Source organism: Hyla sarda, chromosome 10, assembly GCF_029499605.1.
Source record: "Hyla sarda isolate aHylSar1 chromosome 10, aHylSar1.hap1, whole genome shotgun sequence".
NCBI lineage: Eukaryota > Metazoa > Chordata > Amphibia > Anura > Hylidae > Hyla > Hyla sarda.
Window position 1 is genome coordinate 25,517,841 of NC_079198.1, and position 26,531 is coordinate 25,544,371.

The 26,531-nt window shown below is 43.9% G+C and overlaps 1 protein-coding gene across 5 annotated transcripts in view; it reads left to right on the forward strand.

Annotated features, from left to right (window-relative positions):
* The window catches only part of LOC130294550 (testicular acid phosphatase homolog), a 131,794-nt gene extending 107,174 nt beyond the window's left edge, over window positions 1–24,620 (forward strand). For all 5 annotated transcript variants that reach the window (XM_056544526.1, XM_056544529.1, XM_056544525.1 and 2 more), the window contains 7 exons: window positions 725–823; window positions 5,185–5,280; window positions 9,223–9,355; window positions 18,796–18,878; window positions 19,551–19,657; window positions 21,779–21,954; window positions 24,279–24,620. In XM_056544526.1, coding sequence (XP_056400501.1) covers window positions 725–823; window positions 5,185–5,280; window positions 9,223–9,355; window positions 18,796–18,878; window positions 19,551–19,657; window positions 21,779–21,954; window positions 24,279–24,394 — 810 coding nt within the window. In that variant the 3' untranslated portion in view covers window positions 24,395–24,620. The remainder of the gene's footprint in view (window positions 1–724; window positions 824–5,184; window positions 5,281–9,222; window positions 9,356–18,795; window positions 18,879–19,550; window positions 19,658–21,778; window positions 21,955–24,278) is intronic.
* The last annotated feature ends 1,911 nt before the right edge of the window (window positions 24,621–26,531 follow it).

Here is a 26,531-nt window from a genome sequence, read left to right on the forward strand (position 1 = left end):
AGGAATAATGGAGGAACTGCACAACACAGAGTTCTAACTGTACAACACAGTTGTTCTAATTAAAAAAAATCCTTATAATTGTTATTTTATAGGGGATAATTTACTAATTTATAGGGGGTATTTACTAAACCGGACGTGTCAGGAGAGGTGACATGTCCTCTTTAAAGGAAAACTGTCAGCTTTCTCCCCCGCACTAACCAGCGGTACTGGCTGGTAGTGCGTGGGACGCTGATCAGTTTGATCCTTACGGTACCCGGATCCACTGCGCCGTTCGGCCTTAATCTTCTATTATTGGTATATTCAAATGAGGTGCTGACTGGCACTCTGACATCAATGCCAGCCGCAGCACCGCCCAGCTCATCAATATTCCTCCCCTCCCTCCTCCTCTCCCTCTTCTCCCCACTCTGTAATGAAGAGAGAGGGGAGGAATATTGATGAGCTGGGCGGCGCTGTGGTCCGACACTGATGTCAGAGTGCCAGTTAGCCCGGCCGGTGCCAGTTAGCACCTCATTTAAATATACCAAAAATAGAAGATTAAGGCCGAACAGCGTGGCGGATCCGGGCACGGTAAGGATCAAACTGATCAGCATCCCCCACACTACCAGCCAGTACCGCTGATTAGTGCGGTGGAAGAAAGCTGACAGTTTTCCTTTAATATAGCAGAAATGTAATACATAATAACACTGTCATATATAAAAAATGTTTTGTTTTCTTTGTCCTATAGCTATTAAAATTTCCTTCCAAAGATTGCCCCCGATTCTTTGAACTAATGAAGGAGACTTTTCAGCTGCCGGAGTATCAGAAAAGGATGAATGAGTGGAAGGTAAGAAAGGCTAAAGGTGCCCATACACATAAATGACTGTCCGCCAAAGTTATCACCCTGTACACACAAATGTTCGGCACGGCTAAAGGTTCATGTGTTCCCTTTGGGGAAGGGTAAGTGTCAAGATTCGGCAGGCTGGTGGTGGATCCTCTGTGTCAGTGATGGATTGGCGTGGACCGTACCGGAGGACCGGTTCTAAGTTGCTACTGGTTTTCACCAGAGCCTGCCGCAAAGCGGGATGGTCCTGCTGCAGCGGTAGCAACCAGGTCGTGTCCACCGTTAACGGCTCAACCTCACTGACTGCTGAGACTGGCGTGGTACAGGAGGACTAGACAGAGGCAAGGTCAGACGTAGCAGAAGGTCAGGGCAGGCGGCAATGGTTCGTACTCAAGGGCAACGGCAGAAGGTCTGGAAACACTGGTAATGGCATACACAGAAACGCTTTCACTAGGCACAAGGCAACAAGATCCGTCAGGGACTGGAAGGGGAAGTGGGTATTTATAGTGTGGAGGTGATTGACAACTGATTGGGCCAGGCACCAATTAGTGGTGCACTGGCCCTTTAAATTTCAGAGAGCCCTAGAGAACGGGGCCACGCGCGCCGAGACGTGACAGCCGGGGAACGGGACAGGTGAGAGGATTGGGATGCCACCCGCGGGCGGGCGCGTCCCGCTACGCGGATCGCATCCCCGCCGGCAGTCACAGTGCAGCGCTCCCGGTCAGCGGGTCTGACCGGGGCGCTGCAGACAGGAGAACGCCGCGAGCGCTCCGGGGAGGAGCATGGACCCGGAGTGCTCAGCGTAACAGTAAGCTGCAGTTAGACAGCTCTGGCACCGGCTTATCCCTCCCAAACAGAAGTTGACAAAAATCCAGCAAGCCCGACCCTTCTTTTCCCCGACATTATCTGTCATGGACAGAAGTGTCAGCAGAGAGCACTGTGTTTAGACAGAAAATACAACTCAACTTCCTCTGGAGCATACAGTAGCTGATAAGTACTGGAAGGATTAAGATTTTTTTTTTATAGAAGTAATTTACAAATCTGTTTAACTTTTTGGAGCCAGTTGATAGATATATAAAAAAAAAAGTTGTTTTCCACCGGAGTACCCCTTTAAACTGCAGTATGTCTTGTTTAGGTAAGACTGTTCCCCTGGAAGTCACTGAAAAACCGATTGTTGGTTTGGTTGTGATAGGGTTGGAAACCAGCAAAATAGAGCCGTTCGGCACTGCAGCACTCTGGAGGTAAAGGTACTGGGGTGCTGGGGTATATTGCCGGTGAAGTGAATGGCGGGGATCTGACTCAAAAGTGAAGTTCATCAATCAGCATAGTGAAAAAAAAGGTAGTCAGCAACTCACCATTTAACGTCTTCAGTCGTCTTTATTATACAAAATACTCACAGTACATGTAGTGGAGAGGGATAAGGGACAACAAGCTCCGTTTTGGCAAGTGGCAAGTGCTTCTCCCGGCCAATAGTGCTTTTCTGAACCAGTGTTACAAATATACAGGTAAGTGAACCAGGTAACCACTCACAAACAATTACACCTTCACACGTGATATGTGTCGTCAGGGGTAGACGTTACTAGAAGTTAAAAGCATACTGCTATGTCTGTTCTGTCATTTAACCCGAGAGGGCCCGTAGCATTGGTTTTTATAATCCAATGCGTTTCCCTCTGAAGGAGTTTTTTTGTCTAAGCCCTCACCAGTACGGTGTCCATCTTAGGACATCGTCAGTCGTCAGACGTACCTCCGTCCTTCGTCAGGCAAAACAGTGTCCCGCCTCCTCCCTCGGACCAATCTCCATCAGGCGTCAGCCGTAACTCCCTCCTCCCTCCTTTGTCATCCTAAAGTCTCTCATCCAAAACTCTGTCATCCCTCAGAATAAAAACTTTCCTGCCGTGTAGCAGAGCCGAGTCAGTGACGGCTCTCTGCTATACGGGTTCTGCTGTACATGCTATTCAATGTCGGCTCTGCTATACAGTGCTGTGCAGTGTCGGCTCTGCTATGCGTCTGAGGGAGAATTGTCTGAGGCATGACGGCGTTTTGGATGAGGGACTTTCGGATGAGGGAGTTGTGGCTGAAGGATGACAGCGATTGGTTTGAGGGAGGAGGCGGGACGCCGTTTCGCCTGACTGAGGACGGAGTTGCGGCTGAAGACTGACGACGATTGGTCCGAGGGAGGAGGCGGGACACCTATTCACCTGACGGTGGACAGAGGTACGTCTGACAACTGACGATGTCCTAAAATGGACACCGTACACCAGCCATATGTAATGTCCCAGTACAGGACATGGTCCTGCACTACACTTAGGCCCTGTCAGGTTGAGTCCCTCAGTGACCTGGGTGCTCTCCTGTAGTGTCTCCCCTGCTGTTAGTACAATGTTATTTATTGTAATAGGTATATCGTCAGTATACTAATGTATAGACAGTATAAAGGACCTTTGGAGGACTAATATAATTGTCTAAAGGACCTGTGAGATGTTACATGTTATGTTTATGTTACCCAGAGGGCACCAGCTTAACATATGACCCGCAGCTTGACCTATGGGCTTCTGGCTCAGCCCCCATTAATAAGGGGGCGGCCATTACAATTCTCTCTCTTTTGGCTCTTTTTCTACTGGGGTTCAGTCAAGACCAGATGTCTCAGTGCTAGTGTCAAATCTACAGTCACTTCCAAAGGCTGTCCAGGCATGCTGGGAGTTGTAGTTTTGCAACAGCTAGACACAGTGGTCTTCAACCTGCGGACCTCCAGATGTTTCAAAACTACAACCCACAGCATGCCCGGACAGCCATTGTGGACAGGCAAAGTTGACCAGTTGCCCATGGCAACCAATCAGATCGCTCCTTTCATTTTTCACAGGCCTTGTTAAGAATGAAAGAAGCAATCTGATTGGTTGCTATGGGCAACTGGTCAACGTTTGCCTCTGCACAGGTTTTGAGAAATCTCCCCCTATGGGGTATGCTCACACTCCGAAATTCCGTGAGCGTAATTCCGCGAACAGAATTACGTGCTGTGCACATAAACATCAGTGTGAATGGGTTTCCGCGAGACCCGTTCACACTGCGGAATTTCAGCGGCGGACAATTCCGCCGTTGAAATTGTTCCGCGCAAGGAAAGAACATGTTCATTCTTTGTGTGGAAGTCCGTGAACACTGCACAGCCGTCAATGGTCCTACTGCCGAAGTTGCGGCGGCTGTTCATAATCCGTAGTGTGAACATACCCTTAGTGTGAAAACTTAAGCATCAACCCCTATAAAATTACAAAATGATGGTGGCCATTGGGAGCTATAAGTGTGTGTGTGCGGTGGTGGTGGTGGTGGGGGAGGGGGGCGTTGGTATAGGCTATTCTTATGAGACCCTATAATTTTTGTTTACGTACGTTGGAAGGATTGAGATCCATGGTAAAAATTAATGGGGAGATTTATCAAAACCTGTGCAGAGGAAGAGTGGTGTAGTTGCCCATAGCAACCAATCAGATTGCTTCTTTCATTTTCCACAGGCCTCTTTAGAGGCCTGTGGAAAATGAAAGAAGCAATCTGATTGGTTGCTATGGGCAACTGCACCACTCTTCCTCTGCACAGGTTTTGATAAATGTCCCCCTAAATCTTTAATGCCAGATATGTTTTTACTGATGCATTTGTATGAAATAGGACAGTCTGCTGTGCTATTCCATACATACAAGGGGTATTTCAATAAATACAAGACCAGAAGAAACCAAAAGGACAGTCTTTTGGCCTACCTTAAAGGGGTACTCTGGTGGAAAACAATTTTTTTTTAATCAACTGGTGCCAGAAAGTTAAACAGATTTGTAAATTACTTCTGTTTAAAAATCTTAATTCTTCCAGTACTTATCAGCTGCTGTATGCTCCAGAGGAAGTTCTTTTCTTTTTAAATTTCTTTTCAGCCTGACCACAGTGCTCTCTGCTGACACCTCTGTCCATGTCAGGAACTGTCCAGAGCAGGAGAGGTTTGCTATGGGGGATTTGCTCCTGCTCTGGACAGTTCCTGACATGGACAGAGGTGTCAGCAGAGAGCACTGTGGTCAGACAGAAAAGACATTCAAAAAGAAAAAACTTCCTCTGGAGAAAGCAGCAGCTAAGTACTGGAAGGATTAAGAATTTTAAATAGAAGTGATTTACAAATCTGTTTAACTTTCTGGAACCAGTTAATAAAAAATATAAAAATAGTTTTCCACCGGAGTACCCCTTTAATAAATAAGGCCCTATTGATTAATTTGATGTATGCGCCATGAGCTTTCCCGATGCATACCGCAAGCAGACAATGCAAAACGCAGTGTGAAAATAACCAAACATATATTTTTCAACCAGCATGGTTCATAATACTGATGTTTTGGTGTTTTTTTTAGGACTTTATTACACGCATTGCAAACTACACTGGTTATAGTGTAGACCAAGCAGTCCCACGTCAAATGTGGAAAGTGTACGACACGCTCTTCTGTCAGGTAAGAACAGAATTATTCATGTCCTGGATTGGGGGGCTGGGCATTGTTTGAAGCAAATTTAGTGTCATTGGTCTAAATAGGTCACCTGCACTTGTCCTACACAACGGGGTCACAATGTGACAAGATGTGAATCTAAGGGACTATTCACATGGCAGAATTTTCGCTTGCGGAATTCCGCCTCAAATTAAAGCCCATAGACTTCTATGGGATTCCGCATATGTGTCTGTTTGTTGTCTGTGTATATATGTGTCTGTGTATATATGTGTCTGTGTGTTGTCTGCATATATATGTGTCTGTGTGTTGTCTGTGTATATATTTGTCTGTGTGTTGTCTGTGTATATATGTGTCTGTGTTGTCTGTGTATATATGTGTCTTTGTGTTGTCTGTGTATATATGTGTCTGTGTGTTAGTGTATATATGTCTGTGTGTTGTCTGTATATATATGTGTCTGTGTGTCCGTGTGTATATGTGTCTGTGTGTTGTCTGTGTGTGTTTATATGTGTATTTATAAGTGCCTGTCTCTGTATGTGTCTGTGTCAGTGTGTGTGTTTCTGTGTGTGTGTTTGGGGGCTGCCTAATCTGGGGGATAACTATGCTCCTAATCTGGGGGACAACTATGCTCCTAATCTGGGGGCAACTATGCTCCTAATCTGGGGAACAACTATACTGCCTAATCTGGGGGACAACTATGCTGCCTAATCTGGGGGACAACTATGCTGCCTAATCTAGGGGACAACTATGCTGCCTAATCTAGGGGACAACTATGCTGCCTAATCTAGGGGACAACTATGCTGCCTAATCTGGGGGACAACTATGCTCCTATTCTGGGGGACAACTATGCTAATCTGGGGGACAACTATGCTGCCTAATCTGGGGGACAACTATGCTGCCTAATCTGGGGGACAACTGCTGCCTAATCTGGGGGACAACTATGCTGCCTAATCTGGGGGACAACTATGCTGCCTAATCTGGGGGACAACTATGCTCCTATTCTGGGGGACAACTATGCTAATCTGGGGGACAACTATGCTGCCTAATCTGGGGGACAACTATGCTGCCTAATCTGGGGGACAACTATGCTGCCTAATCTGGGGGACAACTATGCTGCCTAATCTGGGGGACAACTATGCTGCCTAATCTGGGGGACAACTATGCTGCCTAATCTGGGGGACAACTATGCTGCCTAATCTGGGGGACAACTATGATCCTAATCTGGGGGACAAGTATTCTAATCTGGGGGACAACTATGCTAATAATCTGGGGGACAACTATGCTGCCTAATCTGGGGGACAACTATGCTGCCTAATCTGGGGGACAACTATGCTGCCTAATCTGGGGGACAACTATGCTGCCTAATCTGGGGGACAACTATGCTGCCTAATCTGGGGGACAACTATGCTGCCTAATCTGGGGGACAACTATGCTGCCTAATCTGGGGGACAACTATGATCCTAATCTGGGGGACAAGTATTCTAATCTGGGGGACAACTATGCTCCTAATCTGGGGGAAACTATGCTGCCTAATCTGGGGGATAACTACCCGGCCCTTCACAATTTTTTAGTTTCTAATGTGGCCCCATGGAAAAAATAATTGCCCACCCCTGCGCTAGAGGAAGTATAAGAGTATATGGAAGTATAGGCCATGGTAGTAGCTTGGGGTACTAAAGCAGGGCATCTGCTCCAGGTGTTGTGTGTCAGGGAGGCAAGAACAAGTCAACATAAACCCTGCCCCCTATTACCCAACCCACAACTCCAAACCCCACCCCTGCTTATAATCTCCAGACTATACTGTGCTCCTACTAGACCATTTAATGCAGCTGAAGCAAGTGAATTACACCCCCCTGCACCCCACATCTGTCTCAGATTACAACATTGTGATTATATCCATTAATGGAAGAGACAAAGCAAAGGAATCAATACCAGGTATAAATATTTGTGGGGTTTTGGGTGTTTTCCCAGATTGCCATGATACACCAGCCCTGTGTCCTTCATGATAGTTTCCAAATGTCTTTGGATAAATGTAATTTGTTATTTCAGGATATATTTATTTTTAAGCGAAGGCCTATTTACATCAGCGTTAGGGTACGTGTACACAGAGGAATTGACCAGGAATCATTTCGGTCAAGAAATTCCGCAAATCTGACATCTTCTGCTTGGCGCGGAATTTTGTGTGGGATTGGCCTAGAACTGGGGTGAAATTTGACATGGAATTAAAAGATGAAATCAGGAGGAGGATCGAGAAATGCTGTGGATGAAGTTAAGCCATTTTGAGGTTGAATATTCTGCATAAATTCCATGTCAGCTCAATTCCAAACTTATATTGTCAGGAAAAATAAAGACCCATTGACTTCAATGGCATTTTATCTGAGGTTTCTGCCAGAAGAATAAGGGCTCATTCACATGGACGGATCCACAGCGTATTTTATCCTGCTATGAGCAGACACCCTGCGATGTGCGAGTCGCTGCGCATATGCTCGGTGTACTCACACACATCGAGGCCACTCCCCCTTCTCCCTGAGCTAGGTAGAGAGCAGCCGCGAAGTGTGCGACTCTACTGCGGTTGCGCTCGATGACATTACAGTGTGTCTGCTCGTAGCGGCGGATTGTTGCTCCGAGCAGGCACAAATAGAGAAACACTGTAGGGGCCATCATCAGCAGCGTAAAATACGCTGCGGATCCATCAGTGTGAACAAGCCCTAAACGTGTTTACTCTTCTGGCAGAATACAGTTTCATGTCAGAATTTCATTGGGCGGAAATTTCGGTGAGTGAATAGAGTGGCGGACTGACCATTAAAGTCAATGGAACTTTTCAGTTAAGGCGGAATGAAGCGGAATACAGTGGTCCCTCAACATACGATGGTAATCCGTTCCAAACGGACCATCGTTTGTTGAAACCATCGTATGTTGAGGGATCCGTGCAATGTAAAGTATAGGACAGTGGTCTACAACCTGCGGACCTCCAGATGTTGCAAAACTACAACACCCAGCATGCCCGGACAGCCGTTGGCATGCTGGGTGTTGTAGTTTTGCAACATCTGGAGGTCCGCAGGTTGAAGACCACTGTTAGAGGAAGTTGTACTCACCTGTCCCCGCCGCTCCGGACCATCACAGCTGCCCGGGATGTCGCCGTCCATCACTGTCGCCGCGTCCCCGGGGTGTCCCCGACGCTCCGGCAAGGCCTCTGCTTCCCCGGCATCTGCGCGCTCTGTCGCCGCCATCATGTCGCTACGCACGTCGCTCCTATTGGATGACGGGACGGCGTGCGCAGCGACGTGATGACGACGATGGAGATCGCCGACGATGGAGGGGATCCCGAAGAGGACGCGCCGGAGCCCCGAGGACAGGTAAAAGACATCACCGGACCACACGGGGCACCGTAAACGGCGATCCGGTGGCAGCTGAAGCAGTCTGCGCTGCCGGATAGCCGTTTATACGATGGCCCCACATTAAAATGCATCGTATGTTGATGCTGCCTTCAACATGCGATGGCCTCTGAGAGACCATCGCATGTTGAAATTATCGTATGATGTCCGGGACCGAACACCTGTACCGGAGTGTACCGGAGCTCTGGGGGCTCGTTGGCAGGTAAGAGAAAGTGTGTTTTCGCCGGAGTACTCCTTTAATGGAGAGTCAATGCATATGGTTTTCAATATGTGCTGTATGGTCTTCAAATTGAAAACGCATATTGAAACCGCAGAACTGTATTGCACAAACATGGTGTGAATGCAGCTTTAGTGTGAGGTTTTTCTAAAGCAGTGTCTCCTAACTGGTGTGCCTCGGGCAGTTGCAAAACTACAACTCCCAGCATGCCCGGACAGCCGTTGGCTGTCCGGGCATGCTGGGAGTTGTAGTTTTGCAAAAGCAGGAGGCACACTGGTTGGGGAACACTGCTATAATGTCTTTGTTAGTCTCTTGAAGTAATATTCTATGTTTGGGTTGTAGAAGTCCCACAACTTCAGTCTTCCTGCATGGGCCACACTAGAAGTGCTGAACACTTTGGAAGAGCTCACCGCTTTCGATACTAAAGCCCATATGACACTTTACAAACCCACAGAGAAGGCCCGACTCACTGGAGGTAGGTGCCATTTAAAAAGTTCACTTTGCACTATACTGACACCTAGTGGTTATCCAGTGTGGTTCCACTCATACTTTTTTTTTTTAACTGTTTATTTACAACAAAAATTAAAAAAAAAGAACATAGGGATGCAAGGGAGAGCAGACAAAATAAAATCTAAGAGCATATCACAACAAAGAGACATATGAGGTGACGCGGCTCCAAGTTAAATAAAATACAACGTGCGACAGAGAAATAACATTCCTCACATCTTACTAGCATGGGAGATAAGTAATATAACAGTACAGTGATCCCTCAACATATGATAGTAATTTGTTCCAAATGAACCATCGTTACTTGAATCCATCGTATGTTGAGGGATCCATGCAATAATAATATAGAACGTTGTACTCACATGTCCCCGCCGCTCTGGACCGTCACCACTGCCCTGAATCTTCGCTCTCCATCGCTGTCCCCGGGGTGTCCCCGCCGCTCCGGACCATCACCGCTGCCCTGGATCTTCGCTCTCCATCGCTGTCATCACGTCGCTGCGCATGCCGCTCCTATTGGATGATGGGACAGCGTGCGCGGTGATGTGATGACGACGGAGGAGAACGACGGTCATGCAGAGGAGCCTGAAGAGGATGGTCCGGAGCGGCGGGGACAGGTGAGTGACACTCATTGGAGCACACGAGGTACATTAAACGGGTATTCGGCGGCAGCTGAAGCAGTCTGCGCTGCTGGATAGATGTTTATGCGATGGCCCCGACATACAAAAGCATTGTATGTTGATGCTGCCTTCAACATTCGATGGCCTCTGAGAGACCATCACATGTTGAAATTATTATATGTCGGGGCCATCGTAGGTCAGGGGATCACTGTACGCTAGCAGTAACCAATCCAATGCCCTGAAGTCTTCACACCGGCAAGAGGAAAGCAGTAGGGGAACAACCAATCAGTCATTAAACTAGCACATTGGGCTATCTAAGTCATCGTTCCCCTCCAGCCTTCCGGGAAATAGTCTAGCAGTCATGATATCTATCCAAGTAGACAGTACAACGAGACAGGACACCACAAAACACTCAACGAGAGGACAGTCAGGACATGCAAAAGGAAGGGGAAAAAAGAGAAAAGATGATTCCATGCCAACGCCACCCCAGCAGGCCCACAAACCGACGGGCCACCTACGCAGCACTCTCTACATAAGCATCCTAAGGATGCCACACAACAATGAATTGGTCAGTGGTCTGATCCGCACACGCTGAAAAAAATTCCATACGCCTGACTTCCGCCACCCTACCCCTGAGCGTTGCAATGGTAGAAGCCTCAACTCGTCTCCACCACTGAGAAATGAGACATTTAGCGGCTGTAAGAATATGCAAGAACAGTCTGGCCAACGGTTTGCCCAGATTTTTTACGGAGAATATTCAGTAGGTAGATCGGGGGATCCAAAGGGATCACCACCGCGAGGACTGATTCAGCTAAAGAGTGAACCACCTCCCAAAAGGAAGTTAAAGCCGGGCAGCTCCAAAATATATGCGGAAGGGAACCCACCCCCTGACCACAGCGCCAGCAAGTAGAGGGCAGGTGAGGGTACATATCATGCAGCACTTCGTGATGCCAATGAAAAAATCTTATAATGATTTTCCTTATATTGGACACACGCAGACGCTTTGGCTTCCTGAGACCAAATAATCTGCCACATCTGTAAGGAGATAGGCCTACCCAGGAACTGCTCCCACTTGGCCATGTACAGGAACCTAAATGGAGAGGAGGGATCGGGGCAGATAACAAACTATAAATGGTTGATATTAGGCCTCTAGAGGAAGTCGCGGACCTACAGACTACCTCGAATTGTGTGGGCAGAGGATAGGGAGTACCCTGATTCCACTCACACTTATTCAAGCGCTTGTATTGATACTTCATATTCTGCCTTCAGGGCAGGAAACACATGATATATTACAGCCCACCTCTTAGTTATAGGCTTCTATTTGCACATATAGGGGGAGATTTATAAAACCTGTGTAGAGGAAAATTTGCCCAGTTGCCCATAGCCACCAATCAGATCACTTCTTTCATTTTTAAATAGGCCTCTAAAAGTGAAAGAAGTGAGCTGATTGGTTGCTATGGCCAACTGGACATGTTTTCCTCTGGAAAGGTTTTGATAAATCGCCCCCATAAGGTATAATGTATAATAGTGTTCTCCAACCTGTGGCTTTCTATCTGTGATAATACTACCTCTCCCAGCATGCCCTGACATTTATTTTCTTCACTATCTGATGGTAGCCAATGTGAGAATTTGTGTGGCCATTGGATGGCCTATTTTATCCGCATTCTGCTAATCCCTTATAGGGTCTCAACTCTAGAGTAAGGCTTTGTTCACACAGCGGAATGTCTGGACAGACATTGTCCAGACAGTCATTTCGCAGACAGCTCGGGAATGCGACGTCTCCATAGACAGCAATGCATTTCCGATAAGATTGTCTGTCTCAGGAACTGTCCAGAGCAGGAGAGGTTTGCTATGAGGATTTGCTCCTACTCTGGACAGTTCCTGAGACAGACAGAGGTGTCAGCAGAGAGCACTGTGGCCAGACAGAAAAGAACAAATCAACTTCAGCAGCTGATAAGTACTGGTAGGATTAAGATTTTTTAATAGAAGTAATTTACGAATCTGTTTAATTTTCTGGAGCCAGTTGATATGAAAAAAAATGTTTTTCACTGGAATATATCTGGGTTATCCAGGAGAAAAACTTTTTTTTAATAAATCAACTGGCTCCAGAAAGTTAAACAGATTTGTAAATTACTTCTATTAAAAAATCTTAATCCTTTCAGTGCTTATGAGCTTCTGAAATTGAGTTGTTCTTTTCCGTCTAAGTGCTCTCTGATGACACCTGTCTCGGGAACTGTCCAGAGTAGAAGCAAATCCCCATAGCAAACCTCTTCTACTCTGTGCAGTTCCCGAGACAGGCAGAGATGTCAGCAGAGAGCACTGTTGTTTTACTTTCTGGAGCCAGTTGATATACAGGGTGGGCCATTTATATGGATACACCTTAATAAAATGGGAATGGTTGGTGATATTAACTTCCTGTTTGTGGCACATTAGTATATGTGAGGGGGAAACTTTTCAAGATGGGTGGTGACCATGGCGGCCATTTTGAAGTCGGCCATTTTGAATCCAACTTTAGATTTTTCAATAGGAAGAGGGTCATGTGACACATCAAACTTATTGGGAATTTCACAAGAAAAACAATGATGTGCTTGGTTTTAACGTAACTTTATTCTTTCATGAGTTATTTACAAGTTTCTGACCACTTATAAAATGTGTTCAATATGCTGCCCATTGTGTTGGATTGTCAGTGCAACCCTCTTCTCCCACTCTTCACACACTGATAGCAACACCGCAGGAGAAATGCTAGCACAGGCTTCCAGTCTAAGGGGGTCCGATCGGGAGACCTTGGGGGCCATTCAACTGGCCCACGACGACCAATCCACTTTCCAGGAAACTGTCCATCTAGGAATGCTCGGACCTGACACCCATAATGTGGTGGTGCACCATCTTGCTGGAAAAACTCAGGGAACATGCCAGCTTCAGTGCATAAAGAGGGAAACACATCATCATGTAGCAATTTCGCATATCCAGTGGCCTTGAGGTTTCCATTGATAAAGAATGGCCCCACTATTGAAATTCCCAATAAGTTTGATGTGTCACATGACCCTCTTCCTATTGAAAAAACAAAAGTTGGATTCAAAATGGCCAACTTCAAAATGGCCGCCATGGTCACCACCCTTCTTGAAAAGTTTCCCCCCTCACATATACTAATGTGCCACAAACAGGAAGTTACTATCACCAACCATTCCTATTTTATTAAGGTGTATCCATATAAATGGCCCACCCTATATATACAAAAGTTTTTTTCCTGGAATACCCCTTTAATGCAAGTGAGAAAGGAAGGTAACTGCTAAACATATAGTGAGTATGGAGATCTGCCTTTTTAATGTTGGAAATAGTCATAAATTCTGCTAATAAACATCTGGACATGTATTTAGGCGTTATGTTCACATATTGTAAAATAAAAACAAAAAACAACAGTGAAAAAGTTTTGTTTTTTTTAACACAGTTTTTGTTATCTAATATTGTGCTCTATGAATGTCTATGGGAAAACGTCTGTCACGCATAAGGGAGCATACAGTATTTAAAGACTAACACTAAGGCAAAATTCTTTAGAAAATGTGTCTTGCATCACTTTTTCATTAAATCTAGCACAGTCTGCACAAAAAAAGTATGTTTAAGTATTCCCCCATTAGGGCAAATTTATAGAATGGAGTAGTGAAGGGGTACACCTTTATGTCAAACCGCCCACTGTAATTAAAAGTGACAGGTACCACGCCCCCTTTTCTAGCAGAGCCGCTCTAGGCCACGCCCCCTTCTCTGCATAGCTTCACCCCCCTTTCTCCCACATTCACCAACGTTACACGTAGTTTCCTAAATGGAAGTGAATGTTGATAGTGTGGGGATGGCTTTTACATGACTGAAAATACCTCTCACAAAAAAATTTCACAAGCTGATCATTCCTTTTGACTGTCAGTTAAATGCATTCCAGATGTTTGAGCGTTTCTAAATTTGTAGGGATAAATACATTTTATATCGTTTTTGAAACATCTCAAACACATTTCATAGAATAAGATGTTTTCTTTTGTACATTTGTAAAGTTAAATACAATTTCAGGGAATTAAGAGCTGTAGCAGAGTGAAAGGCTTAAATGATATCTGTATGTAATTATATAGGGTCTAGTCTAACAGCTAAATTCTTTCCATGTGTATATGGTAGATAAATATTTACATAGAAACTATTCTGCTAACTTCTTTTCGGGTGATTTTTAATTACAGAATACACTGAATAGTGTGGATATGTTAGATGTAAGTATTTATACATCTACATGTGATGTTTATTTTAGAAATTAAACTCTACTATTGGAGTTTTAAACTACAGCAATAAAATGACAAACACTAGCAATGTAGCTTACTTGGCTTACAACTAAAACACACGCTCTCAGGCTTTGAATGTTTGAATTGACCCCGCCTGACATAGATTTCTACAATGAACATGTGTAACCTTACAATTCATCAGAACATTACATGTTATCGGGAGCGTAAGAATATACCATGATTTTCATCACTGCCAGGCAATTACGTTGGTAGTGGCTTCATTATAGAATGTGAGCTTGTATAATTCTTAGAGATGAGATCTAGACCTCAGATTTTGTCTGTTACTTACTTGTGTTCTCTAGCAACCCTTTTATTGTATAAAATTAAGCTTTATATAAAATGAATGGGAGCTGTTCATGTAAAAACTTTGACTCAGAAGCCTAAAATACATCTACTCTAGTATTTACTATGTGTTCATACATGTCCTGTTATTATTATTACTGTCACTGATAATAATAAATGGAATAATTTATGTATTATAATTATATAACATCATCAATATAGTATTTTCTTTTAGTTTATATGTTAGTAATATTTGTATGATTGGATATATTTATTTTACTAACATTTGGAACAATACCTGTTTGCTATGTACAGGGTTGACCATTTATATGGATATACCTTAATAAAATGGGAATGGTTGGTGATATTAACTTTCTGTTTGTGGCACGCACATTAGTATATGTGAAGGGGGAAACTTTTCAAGATGGGTGGTGACCATGGTGGCCATTTTGAAGTCGGACAATTTGAATCCAACTTTTGTTTTTCAATAGGAAGAGGGTCATGTGACACATCAGACTTATTGGGAATTTCACAAGAAAAACAATGATGTGCTTGGTTTTAACGTAACTTTATTCTTTCATTAGTTATTTACAAGTTTCTGACCACTTATAAAATGTGTTCAACGTGCTGCCCATTGTGTTGGATTGTCAATGCAACCCTCTTCTCCCACTCTTCACACACTGATAGCAACACCGCAGGAGAAATGCTAGCACAGGCTTCCAGTATCCGTATACACTGCTATATACTACTATATACACCGCAGGAGAAATGCTAGCACAGGCTTCCAGTATCCGTAGTTTCAGGTGCTGCACATCTCGTATCTTCACAGCATAGACAATTGCCTTCAGATGACCCCAAAGATAAAAGTCTAAGGGGGTCAGATCGGGAGACCTTGGGGGCCATTCAACTGGCCACGACGACCAATCCACTTTCCAGGAAACTGTTCATCTAGGAATGCTCGGACCTGACACCCATAGCAAGATGGTGCACCACGACATTATGGGTGTCAGGTCCGAGCATTCCTAGGTAAACAGTTTCCTGGAAAGTGGATTGGTTGTCGTGGGCCAGTTGAATGGCCCGCAAGGTATGTCGATCTGACCCCCTTAGACTTTTATCTTTGGGGTCATCTGAAGGCAATTGTCTATGCTGTGAAGATACGGGATGTGTAGCACCTGAAACTATGGATACTGGAAGCCTGTGCTAGCATTTCTCCTGCGGTGTTGCTATCGGTGTGTAAAGAGTGGGAGAAGAGCGTTGCATTGACAATCCAACACAATGGGCAGCACATTGAACACATTTTATAAGTGGTCAGAAACTTGTAATTAACTCATGAAAGAATAAAGTTACGTTAAAACCAAGCACATCATTGTTTTTCTTGTGAAATTACCAATAAGTTTGATGTGTCACATGACCCTCTCCCTATTGGAAAATCTAAAGTTGGATTCAAAATGGCCCGCTTCAAAATGGCCGCCATGGTCACCACCCATCTTGAAAAGGTTCCCCCCTCACATATACTAATATGCCACAAACAGGAAGTTAATATCACCAACCATTCCCATTTTATTAAGGTGTATCCAAATAAAAGGCCCAGCCTGTATATTATTGGGGGTAACATTTTCCTGCATCTTTGCCATGTATACAGTACCTAAAGCATTTATAGATGGGGTGTAAAATAGCTGTAACTCTAAGTTGTGAACTTTGAGAATATCATGGTTTACAAAGAAAGAAAACAAAACCCCTAATGCTCCAAAGGGCCACATAGTAAAAGTTTGTAAGTTTGAAAAAAGACAAGAGGCATTGGTATTAATATTATGGCTGAAGGGACATAATATTAGAGGGTGGTAATAATGTCATGGCTGATGGGACACTATTAGGCATTGGTATTAATGTTATGGCTGATGGGACACTATTAGGCATTGGTATTAAAGGGGTACTCCGGTGAAAACCTTTTTTCTTTTAAATCAACTGGCTCCGGAAAGTTAAACAGATTTGTAAATTACTTCTATTAAAAAATCTTAATCCTTCCTGTACTTATTAGCTGCTGAATACTACAGAGGAAAGTCTTTTCTTTTTGGAATGCTCTCTGATGATATCACGAGCACAGTGCTCTTTGCTGACATTATTATTATTATAATAATAATATTTCTTTATTCATTGTTGTCCTTAGTGGGATTTGAACCCAAGTTAGCAGTGCTAACCACTAAGCCACCATGCTGCCCTTAGCATACATCTGCTATGCACGGTTGCTAAAATGGACAGAGATGTCAGCAGAGAGCACTGTGCTCGTGATGTCATCAGTGTTCCAAAAAGAAAGGAATTTCCTCTGTAGCATTCAACAGCTAATAAGTACTGGAAGGATTAAGATTTTTTAATAGAAGTCATTTACAAATATATTTAACTTTCTGGCACCAGTTGATTTAAAAGAAAAAAGGTTTTCACCGGAGTACCCCTTTAATGTCATGGCTGATGGGACACAATATTAGGTGTTGGTATTAATGTTATGGATGATGGGACACAATATTAGGCAGCAGTATTAATGTTATGGATGATGGGACACTATTAGGCATTGGTATTAATGTTATGGCTCGTGGGACACAATATTAGGCATTGGTATTAATGTTATGGCTGATGGGACTCAATATTAGAGAGTGGTATTAATGTTATGGCTCATGGGACTCAATATTGGAGAGTGGTATTAATGTTATGGCTGACGAAACATTAGATGGTGGTATTGATGTTATGGCTGATGTAACATATTAGGAGGTGGTAATAATGTTATGGATGATGGGTCACAATATTAGGAGGTGATAATAATGGTATGGCTGATGGGACACAATATTAGGAGGTGGTAATAAGGTTATGGCTGATGGGTCACAATATTAGGAGGCATAAATACTTACATCTAACACATACACACTATTCAGTATACTCTGTGATTAAAAATCACCTGAAAAGAAGTTAGCAGAATAGTTTCTATGTAAATTTTTATCTACCATATACACATGGAAAGAATTTAGCTGTTAGACTAGAACCCATATAATTACATACAGCTATCATTTATGCCTTTCACTCTGCTACAGCTCTTTATTCCTGTAAATTGTATTTAACTTTACAAATGTACAAAAGAAAACATCTTATTCTATGAAATGTGTTTTTATATAGTTTTTAAAACATATATCAATGTATTTATCCCTACAAATGTAGAAACGCTCAAACATCTGGAATGCATTTAACTGACAATCAAAAGGGATGATCAGCTTGTGAAAATGTTTTGTGAGAGGTATTTTCAGTCATGTAGAAGCGGCACTCACCCTATAAGCATTCACTTCCATTTAGGAAACGACGTGTAACATTGGTGAATGTGAGAGAAAGGGGGGGCCAAGCTATGCAGGGAAGGGGGTGTGACCTAGAGAGGCTCTGCTAGAAAAGGGGGCATGGTCCCTGTCACTTTTAATTACAGTGGGCTGTTTAACATAAAGGTGTACCCCCTCACTACTCAAGGGGGAAGATGTATTCAGCTGCAGAAGAGGTGCAGACTGCCAAAAGTCTGATCGTTTGCACAAAAAAAAACAGATTCTTAGTGCGACTTTGGGCATTTTGCATCTTTTAGGCTAGGGGGGTAGGAAGGTGTTACAGGTGTTTAGGCTAGGGGGGCAGGAAGGTGTCACAGGTGTTTAGGCTAGGGGGGCGCACCTTCCCCACATGCGACCTTAGGGACAATTTTCACCTAGCTCAGAGCCTTTAGTAAATCTCCCTCATTGTGTGCAGTGACGGATGCTTTCCCATAGACTTTAAAGGGGTATTCCGCTGCCCTGCTTCCGGAGCTCCGCTCTCCAGTGTCCAGAATTTTATTATTCCGAAGGATGTGTGCGGGCTTCCGTGTTCAGGGCCGCCCCTCGTGACGTCACGCCCACCCCCTCAACAAAAGTCTATGGGAAGGGGGCGCGACACCACGAGGGGCGGCCCTGAACACGGAAGCCCGCACATAGCGTTCAGAACAATAAACTTCTGGACGCTGGGGAGCGGAGCTCCGGAAGCAGGGCAGCGGAGTACCCCTTTAATAGAATATTCGATATAAAAAAAAATACTGCTTTTTATACCTATTTTTCTGCCTTTTTGGTTTTGATTTTACACTGTGTAAACCCGGTTGCCATTTGATGATTTTACAAATTCTCATAATTTATTTTCCTAAGGAATTCTTGTTGATGCTGTTCTTCGGAATTTCACAGAAACCATAAGAAAATCTTCCCCCCTAAAAATGGTGATGTACTCAGCGGTAAGTATTTGAGACTAGTGTCATAGGGTCCTGCACAAAGTGCATCACTGTTTAGAATGTATGGTCTTATATAATGGACACATGGGAACTATCATCAGGGGGTTAATGGGGTTATCCAGGAAAAAACTTTTTTTTTATATATCAACTGGCTCCAGAAAGTTAAACAGATTTGTAATAGATTACTTCTATTAAAAAAATCTTAATCCTTTCAGTACTTATGAGCTGCTGAAGTTGAGTTGTTCTTTTCTGTCTAAGTGCTCTCTGATGTGTCTCGGGAACCGCCCAGTTTAGAAGCAAATCCCCATAGCAAACCTCTTCTACTCTGTGCAGTTCCTGAGACAAGCAGAGATGTCAGCAGAGAGAACTGTTGCCAGACAGAAAACAACAACTCAAGTTCAGCAGCTGATAATTATTGAAAGGATTAAGATTTTTTTAATAGAAGTGATTTACACATCTATTTAACTTTGTGGAGCCAGATGACATAAAAAAAAAAAAAAAGTTTTTTCCTGGAATACCCCTTTAATTTTTTTAATGAATTTAAGAGATTTATAGGGCAGGTGTCTAAGGGCAGGTGATGTGTCATTACTATGGATGGTCTTTTTATACAAGCTACTAACTCCTGTGCTACACCTCTTTGATTATTATTACTGACACGATGACTCTTATTTTAAGCATGACAGCACCATTCTGGCATTGCAAGGAACACTGGGAGTCTATAGTGGAATCCACCCACCATATGCATCATGTCACATATTTGAATTTTACAAGGAAAGTGATGGGTAAGTCTTGTATGTCCCTTCCCAACTCTGTAAAGTGTATGGGGTATCTCTCCCAACAGACATCAAGGATGCAAAGGATTGAGCATGTTGATTTTCAACTGTCTGACCCTCTTGTTTTTGATAAGCTGTCACCAGAGCTGTCTGGTAAGGGCCCACCCCTCCTCTCTTTTAATTTAGAAAAAATAAACAATGGGCTGTACTAAACGGTCATGTGTATGGGGAGACCTAGTGAGAAAGCTGTCGCCCACCTTAACATCCTCTGACAGTGGTTTTCAAATTGTGGACTTACAGATGATGCAACTCCCAGAGCTGAAGAGTCAAACAGGTAGGGCTGAGCTGCAGCAGCATCACCTCCCTCCCCCACCCTGCCCTGCATGATTGATGTACAGGGCTGGGCTTCAAGCCTTGTATGTCAGTCAGTCAAAGCAGGACAGGAGGGGGGAGGAGGAGGTAATGCTACAGCTCAGCTCTACCAATTTGAGTCTTTAGCTGCTAACAAAAAAGGCATTTTATAAATTTACAGACATCGATCAAAAAAAACGAAAGAAATGGTTAATTTTATCCCCCTGGCACCTATGTTTCAGGATCTGCAGCTTCATACCTGGTACATAGCTGACACTGCCTTTTAGCAAACACAGAAGATACCAGCACTAGGTCTCCAGTCACTATCTACACTTTCATAGGAGAAATGTTAAATGATATGGACACCTATGGTGGAGCTCTACAGTAATATACATATGAAACATCCACACGAAAAAAAAAATGCAGTAGATACATACATAGACATTCAAACACAAAGCTAACAGATTACACTGATCATTATGAACATCGTTTGAGTCATTAAGACCAATAGGGGCGAGCGCATTGAGCTTTATTATCCAACACGCTTCTCCATCTCTAGGGGTTTTAACCCTTTCCATGCCAGCAAAGTTTAGAACATTACAATTACCTCCATGGGAGTCTTCTTTATGTGGGCAAAAAAACCTATGGGCTCCGTGCCCAGTTGTCTGATACCAATAAATATACATGTAATGGACTTGCCCACATGTTTATTAATGTAATTTGTTACATTTTGTGTTTTTATGTGTATCTGTGTACCTATGACTACCAGTATGGTCAGGGGATTTATATACGTACCTAAATACCTTGACGCCGTGTGCTGGGTAGAGGAAGTGCGCATTGAAGCACAAAACAGCTGTCCCGGAACGCCCCTGTCGTCTGTCCACAGCACCCATTACAGAAATGGAAGAACATCGGTCCCATGGTCCCGAGGAAAAATAAGTGCTTCTATAGGCGCTCACCTCCGTCACAGATGTACTCCGTCACAGGTGTACTGATGTTTCCAAGAACTTGATAAAATAAAACCGCTTTGACACGGATGTATTGGAGGAAAAAAAAGGTTTATTCTTTCAGCATGCAATGCAGCGACGCGTTTCGAGGGGCTGGGACCCCCTCTTCGTCAGGCTAAGGCTGACGAAGAGGGGGTCCCGCCCCTCGAAACGCGTCGTGCATTGCATGCTGAAGGAATAAACCTTCTTTTTTTTTTCCAATACATCCGTGTCAAAGCGGTTTTATTTGATCAAATTCTTGGAAACATCATGTGGAGATTCCCTTTTATGCAGGGAGAGAGAAAAATGGAACAAAAAAGCGCAACAATGTGCAATTAACCCCAACAGATGATATTTATGAGGTGAAAGAAACTTGCTCACCTTTTAGCGTTGCGCTACGAGTACATCGCCATTTCTGGCTTTCTTGTCACTAATAGTGACTGGTAATACAACGATGCTGCCAAGCAGTGTCCGTGGCCCCAGGTGGTAGGTACGGGGTGGTAGGCCCCAGGTGGTAGGTCTGTGTCGATTACCTCTAGACGAGGTGAAGAAAATACTGCTCTCCTGGCGCTCAGCTGTGGGTTGTTCTGTTCTGGTCCGCCTTGGTATTTACCTTTATCAACCAGAACAGGACAACCAACAGCTGAGCGGCGGGAGAGCAGTATTTTCTTCATCTCGCCTAGAGGTAAACGACACAGAGATTCCCTTTTAGGAAGACTAGAGAAGGGCAGCTATGACTGCATGGATTAACTGTGCTGTGTATCATGTATAAATAGGACCTATTTTCTCCTAGCACTTACAGTGTTGGAATGTACTATCGGAATGAATCCAAGAAGGAACCCTATGAATTAGTGGTGCCTGGATGTAGATCTCCTTGCCCATTGCGGCTCTTCTCTCAGCTAATGGTACCAGTCATCCCTCAGGACTGGTGGAAGGAATGCCAAATCCAGGAACCATCGCGAAAAACAGGTAACACTGAATTAAGTGGAACTAATTCTTATAAGAGGTGACACCCTAAAGGCTCCATGTTTCCAATTACCCAAATGCTAAATTAATTATCTAAAAAATATATGACTGTATGGGCAACTGGGATTCTACCTTTTCTTTGATAATAGTGTCAAAGTACGCTAGGATAGAATCCCACTTTCAAGGAGAAACGGTAACACCCAGTTCCAACTGATTTCCAAGAGGAACAACAGAGGAATGACGCCACACCTACAGGGAGATCTATAAAACGGCCCTTACTGCTTATAGCAACCAGTCACTGCACAGCATGCTATGCTTGAAAAATTAAAGCTGCATTGTGATTGGTTATTATGGGCAACAAAGACAAATTTTTAAAATCCTCCATCATGGTCATAAGACGAAAATGTCCCAAAATTGTTAGATCATGGGGAATACAAATATATACTAAAAAAGACATGAGGCAGTTACCCAAACAATTGATCGGCAGGGGTGGCGGGTGTCAGCACCCCACTGATCAGTCACCAAGCAAAAAGACCCAGAAAACCAACTTAAATAAAATCTCTTAGGGAAATCTCACATGCGAATTAAAGAGGCGGAAAGTCTGTCTTGAAGGGGTACTTTGCTGTCCCAGCGTTCGGAACATTTTTTTCCGAACGCTTGAAGCGGGTGGCGGAGTCATGATGTCACGACCATGCCCCCTCAATGCAAGTCTATGGGAGGGGGCGTGGCTGCCACCATGCCCCCTCCTATAGTCTTGCATTAAGGAGGGCATGTCTTGACATCAGGAGGGGGCGTGGGATGTCATCAAGACCCCAACCCCAGCTCCCAGCGTTCTAAACGAACGCCGGGTGCTGCACAGAGATCGGGGGTCCCAGCAGCAGGACCCCATGATCAGACATCTCATGCCCTATCCTTTGGATAGGGGATAAGTTGTCTAGGGGTGTCTAGAATACTACAGAAGAAATTATTTTCTTTTTGGAACACAGAGCTCTCTGCTGACATCTCTGTCCATTTTAGGAACTGTCCAGAGCAGCATATGTTTGCTATGGGGTTTTTCTCCTACTCTGGACAGTTCCTAAAATGGACAGAGATGTCAGCAGAGAGCTCTGTGTTCCAAAAAGAAAATAATTTCTTCTGTAGTATTCAGCAGCTAATAAGTACTGGAAGGATTAAGATTTTTTAAAAGAATGAATTTACAAATCTGTTTAACTTTCTGGTACCTGTTGATTTAAAAAATCTGCCATCTGGTGAAGGTCCGAGATGGACACTAAAGCCTGGTCCACACCTAGCAGCCACAGTGCCATGACAGAAACAAGCAATGCCTGTAGTAGAACATTATAAGTGACAGGGTAAACAAGTAACTAAAGTTCAGAGGATTTAATTCTACTGTTCCCTGTCAGACCTGGATACTGCCACACGCTGGACCCCCAAATATTAACAAACACGGTGCGATGTATATACATACATCATAGAAGTAGTGCCAGGCAGGGAACAGCTCCTGTTTCTTTTATTTGTATTGGTGTCTTAAAATGAATGAGGGGAGAGCCGGCAGGCGGTGCAGATGACTGGCAACCACGGTCCGTCAGTTGACTATCCCTGGTAAAGACTAAGCGATGGGGAGGGAGCAGATCTGACATTAATAAGGTTAAAGGGGTACTCCGCTGCTCAGCGTTCACAACAGTTTGTTCCAAACGCTGAGCAGCGGAGTACCTCTTTAATGCTGTGGTTACATTCTCCCTCTGAACTTTAGTACTTATATATATGTGTGATCAGCCAAATTATAATCTGCCACTTCTAACAAGAAATCATAGTTGAGAACTCCATTAAAACTCAGACCATTAGGGTACGTTCAGACGAGCGGATTTACAGCGTATATTACACTGTGGATCTGAAGGACCTCTGTATGGTGCCTTTAAATGTGCCTGCTCAGAGTGGCAATACGCCGCTACGTGCAGACACACTGAAGCGATAAGCGAGTCGCCATGCATGCGCAGTGTACTCGCACACATCGCGGCTGCTCCCCCTGCTCTATAAGCTAGGCCGAGAGCTGCCGCGATTGTGCGAGTATACTGCGCATGTGTGCCGCGACTCGCACACCGCAGTGTGTCTGCTCGTAGCGGCGTATTGCCACTCTGAGCAGGCACATGTAAAGGCAGCATACAGAGGTCCTTCAGCGGCGGATGCGCTGTGAAATACGCGCTGTAAATCCGCTCGTCTGAATGTAACATTAAGGTGTTAAAGGAGTTCCCATAGTGGTTTCTTGATGGGACATCAAGGTGAGTGTGTTTTTGGAATATGTTTTAATCTCCCTGCTCTTTTCTTTGCAGATGGAACCATTTTAGCACTGTCTATTGTAGTAGGAGTCCTTTCTCTTTTATTGATCGCCAGTCTGTTGTGGATTTTGAAACCACGTCAAGAACAATCCTATCCAATGTTCCAGTAATTCCAATACTATAATACAGCTACACAACAGTCCACCATTTACAGAGCCAACACTTCTGCAATTTTTGCCCCACTGCATGGTTTGACGGACTCTTGCCTGCCTGTAGTGACTACACTATATATCATGCCATAACCTGGATAGTTTCCTACAACAAATGGTGGTTGGTCACTTCTGGTCATTCTATTATATACACAGTTCAGGAGTCCAATAATGACCCCCCCCCCCCCTCCCAAAAAAAAAAAAAAGTATAAATAGAGAACAAGTGGGCAAAGCAGCTCACAGATACTCCTCTCCATATGTCTGTCTACGGAACCTGGACGGTCCTATAGACTTACATTCTAAAACCATCCAGATGGACTCCACATTAGTGTTGAGCGGCATAGGCCATATTCGAATTCGCGAATATTCGCGAATATATGGACGAATATTCGTCATATATTCGCGAATATTCGCATATTCGTTATATCCTCGTTTTATTTTCGCGTATGCGAAAATACGTGCATGCGAAAATTAGCATATGTGGAAATTCGCATATGCGAAAATTAGCATATGCTAATTTTCGCATATGCGAAGTTTCGCACGCCAGTCTCACACAGTAGTATTACAGCCTTCTTTACACCACACAAGCTGGAAGCAGAGAGGGGTGATCACTGTGATGTGTACTGTGAAGAAAAAAAAAACAAAAAAAAAAAGAAAAAAAAACGAATATTCGTAATTACGAATATATAGCGCTATATTCGCGAAATTCGCGAATTCGCGAATATGCGATATTCGCGAATAATATTCGAATTGCGAATATTCACGAGCAACACTACTCCACATGACTGAGTTAGAAGGGAAAGTGCCAAGCATGCGCTTCTACCAACTCAGTCTCATGATCGGCCAGGGTTTAGGCACTCAGACCTCTACAGATTAAAACTTGATAAGTTACTACACCATAAGTTTTTAATAAAGTTGTCATCAATTTAAAGGGAGTCTATGGTTATGACTAGATATGAGCGAACTTACAGTACATTTGATTCGTCACAAACTTCTCGGCTCAGCAGTTGATGACTTATCCTGCATAAATGAGTTCAGCTTTCAGGTGCTCCGGGGTCAGCTGGAAAAGGTGGATACAGTCCTAGGAAAGTCTCCTAGGACTGCATCCACCTTTTCCAGCCCACGGGAGCATCTGAAAGCTGAACTAATTTATGCAGGATAAGTCATCAACTGCCGAGCCGAGAAGCTCGTGACGAATCGAATTTACTGTAAGTTCGCTCATCTCTAGAGTCTATGGTTATGACTGAAGACTTATTGAAGCTGCTTCTTGCAAACTACCACAGCTTACTATCTGAAGAGAGACACCTTCAAATAAAGTGGAGTATTTGGGACTAGATTATGCCATTTTTATTTTTGCTTCAACATTATAAAAATGGAGACGTCTTTATCATGTGTTCTCATTTAAGTTATTTTATTCAAGTGAATCTGCCTCTATGTGAGCACCATAGGCTCATGCACAGATGACAAACTACCCACACTGTACAAAAAAGAGCAGACACTCAAGTAGTCATGCCAGCTTCTCATAGAGTACTCTTCAAAACATGGTTTTCCTCCAGTCAACTGGTTCCAGAAAGTTATGCAGATTTCTTTTCTCTTAAGCCTTCCAGTACTGCTGCAGTGCACTACAGAGAGCTGTGTACTTCTTTCCAGTCTGACTAGTGCTGTGCTGCCACATCTGTCTGCATGGGGAAGTGTCCAGAGTCGTTGAGTTTTGCTCCTGCCCTGGATAGTTCCTGATAGGGACAAAAGTGACAGCAGAAAGCACTTTGGTCAGATTGAAAAGAACTAAACAACTTCCTCTAGAGCAGTGGTTCTCAACAATTTTTGCGACTGTACACCACAGGGTGAAAGTATATCTGCAGGTACTCATGCGTCAATTCACGCGGAACTTACGTGCGAGGGGTACCCGAGGCAAAATAAGTAATAAAATTACTTATTTTCATAACAATAAAAGGGGATCAGAGGAGGGGGGGGGGGGGGGTAATGGCACAAGGAGATTAACATATGAGGAGAGGGGGGCAAATAATGCCACACGGGCATTAAGAGGGAGGGGAATAACCATTACCCCCTCTGACCCCCTTTTGCCATTATCCCTCCC